We start from the raw sequence: 5,008 nt of genomic DNA on the forward strand, positions 1-5,008 counted from the left end.
ACCCTGTTTTGGAGGGAAAAATCCGTAGTATTTTTTGAAACGTCGATCATGTAACCGCTCCCCTTTTCGGAACGTCGACGTTCCCTTACGTCCAGGGCCGGATTTAAGGCGGGGCAACCGGGGCAAAAGCCCGGGGCCTCCACAAGAAAGGGGCCCCCACAAAAGAGACTTCTAGGTAAATTTTCTAGGCAGTGGTTATTCAATTTTCTAACGAATACCGAATGATTTACACAATTATAATTAAAACAAATTCTGACAACAAACATTTTGCCCATAATTAAAGAAGAACATACATAAATAATAAATCATAAATATAAATGCATCTGTATTAGTATAATCCAAGATTCCAAATACAAATTTTGCTTTCATGAGTCCGGCGGTTATTAACGTAGTAAAAACCGTAGATAGAATTTCGTCTGACTCCGTCGAGGATTTAGCGTTCTTTATTTTTTTATGATGTAGTAGGGTGCGCGACCACACAAGACGACAAAACATTTGGTTTAGGTAATACTAATATACCGTTATAAAGAATCCGTTTTAAATCTTACTGATTATACGTTTCTACCGTTCTACGTAAGCTATGATGGGAAAATATAATTTTAAAACATTTATAGTAGCGAAATCCTTATTTTATATTACTTCACATTTGGCTGTTAGCTTTCCAGAAGTTTGTAACGCTTACGTTTTATTCTGAACATTGACAGTGACGACCACAACCGTTGAGATGTCTTTTTTAAAATTAAAACAAAATAAACACTATCTGAGAACCTCGACGTCAAAGGAGGGACTTACCAAATTACCAATTTTGAGAATAGAAAATTTCTTATTAGTTTAGGGGTTTCCTTTTTAAGTTGCATGTTTTCTTAACCTTTTTTTATAGTGCTAGTGGAATCATGGGTGATCGTCACAAAACTCCTCGAGTATTTGCAAGTGGTTCCCAGAAGAGGAAACTTCAAGCGGAACGTGAAAAGAAAACCGAAGGAACTTTAGCTAAAACACACAAATTGACCAATTACTTTATTACGTCAACCAAACAAGACGTTCCCCAAGATCCTGCAAATGCAATAGGTGATTCAACAATAGATGCAGATTTGGTGGATAGTATTTTAGATAATGATATTCCAGCTGATGCCTCAGGCGACACCACAATATCTGTCAAAACTTACAATCAGAATCAAGAGCAAGCAGAATTTTGTGGTTTCAAAAATGACATTGGTCTTTGGCCGGAGGGTATTACAGAAGAAATGATTAAATATTGAGCGCATAAAGGTTCCACAGAACTTCAAAATTGTGATGACGTATCTTTGCAGAATTCAGCTCTACAAGATCATTCTAACTTTGTACGTAATCGGAAATGTTCAAAGAACATGTTCACACGCCGCAACCAAAATCAAGAGACCGTCAACCGATTTTGGCTTTGTTTCTCTCCAACTACGGGTAGAATATATTGTTACGCGTGTAAACTGATGTCCACTCAAAACATGAAATTAAGTGGAGAAGGGTTTTGTGACTGGAAGCACGCATCTGATCGTCTATCCGAGCACGAGATTTCAAAGACTCACTTGGAATCGGTGATGAGTTTAGTGCAACGTAGTAAAGTCAAAGGACGCATCGATCAAGAGCTAGCGATACAAGAGGCGCAACAATTACAATATTGGCGGAAAATACTCAGTATTATCGTCAGTACTATTAAATTCATTGCTGAACGCGGATTAGCCTTCCGAGGTGATAATGAAATTATAGGTTCACCGAGAAATGGAAATTTCCTTGGTATTCTGGAATTGCTAGCCGAGTATGAACCACTTCTAGCAACCCATTTAAAAGAGCATGCAAACAAAGGGAGTGGTCATGTCAATTACCTTTCGTCTACGATTTGTGAAGAGCTGATCAGCTCTATGGCCGATAAAGTCCTCAATGAAATAATATCAAGAATTAAAAAATCCAAGTATTATTCGGTGTCAGTGGACTCCACGCCCGACGAATCTCATATCGATCAACTGACTATAGTTGTTCGATATATTGAAGATTCGATGCCAAAGGAAAGATTTCTGACCTTTTTACCAAATTGCGGTCATACTGGTGAAGCCACAGCAAATGCGCTACTAAAATTTTTAAACGACCATCAAATTGACATTCTCGATTGCCGCGGCCAATCGTACGATAATGCTGCAAATATGAGTGGTAAATACAAAGGGATGCAAGCTCTGATTTTGGATAAAAATTGTTTATCGGCGTTTGTACCATGTTGTGGTCATTCTCTTAATTTAGTTGGAAAGGCAGCTGCTAACTCTTGCGCATCGGCTGTTCAATTCTTTGATTTCGTTCAGAATTTATATACATTTTTCACAGCAAGTACAGAACGATACCGAATTTTAACTGAAAAATTATCGAAGAAAAAAAACGGACAGTTCTACGTATTGAAAAAACTTAGCGATACTCGCTGGTCTTGTCGAGCTGAAGCTACGAAAGCCATTGTCGACGGTTATTCCGAAATCAAAGAAGCTCTAACCAGCATATCTTCTGATAAGGAGCAAAAAGGCATCGTGAGAAACGAAGCAACGCATCTTTTGGATAAGATGAGTGGTCTCGAAACCGCTCTATTTGCCATCTTTTGGAACGACATTTTGGAACGATTTAATGCTACAAACAAGATGTTGCAGGACCCGAAAATGATACTTGAATCTGCAGTGCGTGCATTGGAATCATTAAAATTATTTGTTGATTCCAAAAGAGGTGAGTTCGATAAATACGAATTAGCAGCTAAATAAATATCAAATACTGACCAGTACGTACAATCACGCACCAAAACAAGAAATGTGAGGTTGAATCCGCTCGATTATATGAAAGCGCAAGACGCTAACCTATCACCAAAAGAAAAATTCAAAGTGTCAGGTTTTATCCCAGTGATTGATCAGCTATGTGTTTCTCTTACTGAAAGATTGCACGCGTACGATTCTGTACGTACGAGATTCGGATTTCTTAATCACTTAGAGGAGATGACCGCTGCAAATTTGCATGCTGCAGCGGAAAAATTTGGTAAAAGTTTACAAAGACGATTTAGAACCTAGTCTCGGTAATGAGTTGGTTCAATTTGTATCGTTGATAGAGTTTTACAAAAAGGACTATCAAAAAGACCAATCTAGGGAGTTGTTCTACTATCAAATTCTTGAAAATCAAAATTTCAGAGCTACATTCCCAAACATTGAAATAACATCGAGAATGTACTTGGTTTTAATGGTGTCGAATTGCACTGGAGAGCGTTCATTTTCCAAAATGAAACTTATTAAAAATAGGCAACGAACTACGACGAAACAAAACCGCTTATCAAAGTTATCTCTACTTAGCATTGAGAGTGATTTACTCCGAGAGCTGGATTTCACCGAAATCATCAATGATTTTTCGTCGAAAAAAGTTCGCAAGGTTCCATTTGTAATTTGTTAAAATTATAATTTGATTGGTTCTGCAATAAATTATTTAAACACTTAATTTTTTTAACTTGGTTGAAAGATAATTAGGGGGCCTCCACTCCTATGTTGCCCCAGGGCCTCCACACCTTTAAATCCGGCCCTGCTTACGTCGACGTTCAGAGCCCCATGTAACCGTAGTCACAGTTCTCTGTAACGTCATTTCCACAATCCTCCGCTTCGTAAGCAGGGAAGTGTTTACATATTGTGGGCCGCCTACAGTGACCTAAGAACTGGGGGGTACATTGTACCCCCTAAATTTTGAGAAAGGCTCCAAAACGCTCCCTTAAAATAGAAAAAAGTGGGGGTACCGCAAAAGTCAAATTCTAAACGAAATCCACAAAGTTCCTACGCGCCCCTCTAAAAATGGTTTTGTGTGACAAATCGACGATTAGGCTGCTGATATTTGGTTAGTTTTGGTAACTTTCCGACGATATCTTTTTGATGGGTTACTTTTTTCCTCTTCTCTGCCCTCTGGGATATGAGCGTTTTGAAATGATTGCATAAAAAACCGCTAATATACTAACAATGTTAAATTATATTGAAAACTACGCCGGTTGGTAGGGAATTTAACGTTAAATTATATTACGCCGGTTAATAGGGAAATGGTCCTTAAATTTAAAAATTAAATTTGTATCTATAATTTTTACAATAAAAATAATATCTTATTTAGCTCAGTAATTATATCAGAAATACAAAAATACGTGTACTTCTGCTTTCGCCTCTTTAATATGATTTTTTTCTATTTAATGTGAATACGGTAAATAATTTAACTGATCAACTATACCCTACACTCCGGAGAGCTGGCACTTCAGATATGTATCATATGTCCAATATCTTGTTAAACGTGTTAAACATATTACTGAAACGTTAACAATACTTAAACGGCATTGCGGGCCACTTTAAAATGAAAAAAAAAAACGTTTTATTTCCTATGAACCGAAAGAAAAATATATAATTTTTTCTTATGAACTGAAAAAATAAAGTAGTAATTTTTCTTATGAACCGAAAAAATAAAGTATTCATTTTTCTTATGAACCGAAAAATAAAGTATTCATTTTTCTTATGAACCGAAGAAATAAAGTATTAATTTTTCTTATGAACCGAAGAAATAAAGTATTCATTTTTCTTATGAACCGAAAAAATAAAGTATTCATTTTTCTTATGAACCGAAAAATAAAGTATTCATTTTTCTTATGAACCGAAAAAATAAAGTATTCATTTTTCTTATGAACCGAAATAATAGTGTATTCATTTTTCTTATGAACCGAAAAAATAAAGTATTCATTTTTCTTATGAACCGAAAAAATAAAGTATTCATTTTTCTTATGAACCGAAAAAATAAAGTATTCATTTTTCTTATGAACCGAAAAAATAAAGTATTCATTTTTCTTATGAACCGAAAAATAAAGTATTCATTTTTCTTATGAACCGAAAAAATAAAGTATTCATTTTTCTTATGAACCGAAAAAATAAAGTATTCATTTTTCTTATGAACCGAAAAAATAAAGTATTCATTTTTCTTATGAACCGAAAAAATAAAG

At 35.4% G+C, this 5,008-nt stretch overlaps 1 protein-coding gene across 1 annotated transcript; it reads left to right on the plus strand.

Moving 5' to 3' along the window:
* The first annotated feature begins 893 nt into the window (after positions 1-893).
* Positions 894-2,768, plus strand: LOC149941503 (zinc finger MYM-type protein 1-like). The gene is made up of 2 exons (XM_090179477.1): positions 894-1,230; positions 1,279-2,768. Exons 1-2 carry the CDS (start codon positions 894-896, stop codon positions 2,766-2,768), a joined length of 1,827 nt encoding a protein of 608 aa, XP_090035603.1.
* Positions 2,769-5,008: the final 2,240 nt, after the last annotated feature.

The sequence above is a fragment of the Leiobunum rupestre genome, chromosome 6, assembly GCF_980474605.1.
Source record: "Leiobunum rupestre chromosome 6, qqLeiRupe1.1.hap1, whole genome shotgun sequence".
Lineage (NCBI taxonomy): Eukaryota > Metazoa > Arthropoda > Arachnida > Opiliones > Sclerosomatidae > Leiobunum > Leiobunum rupestre.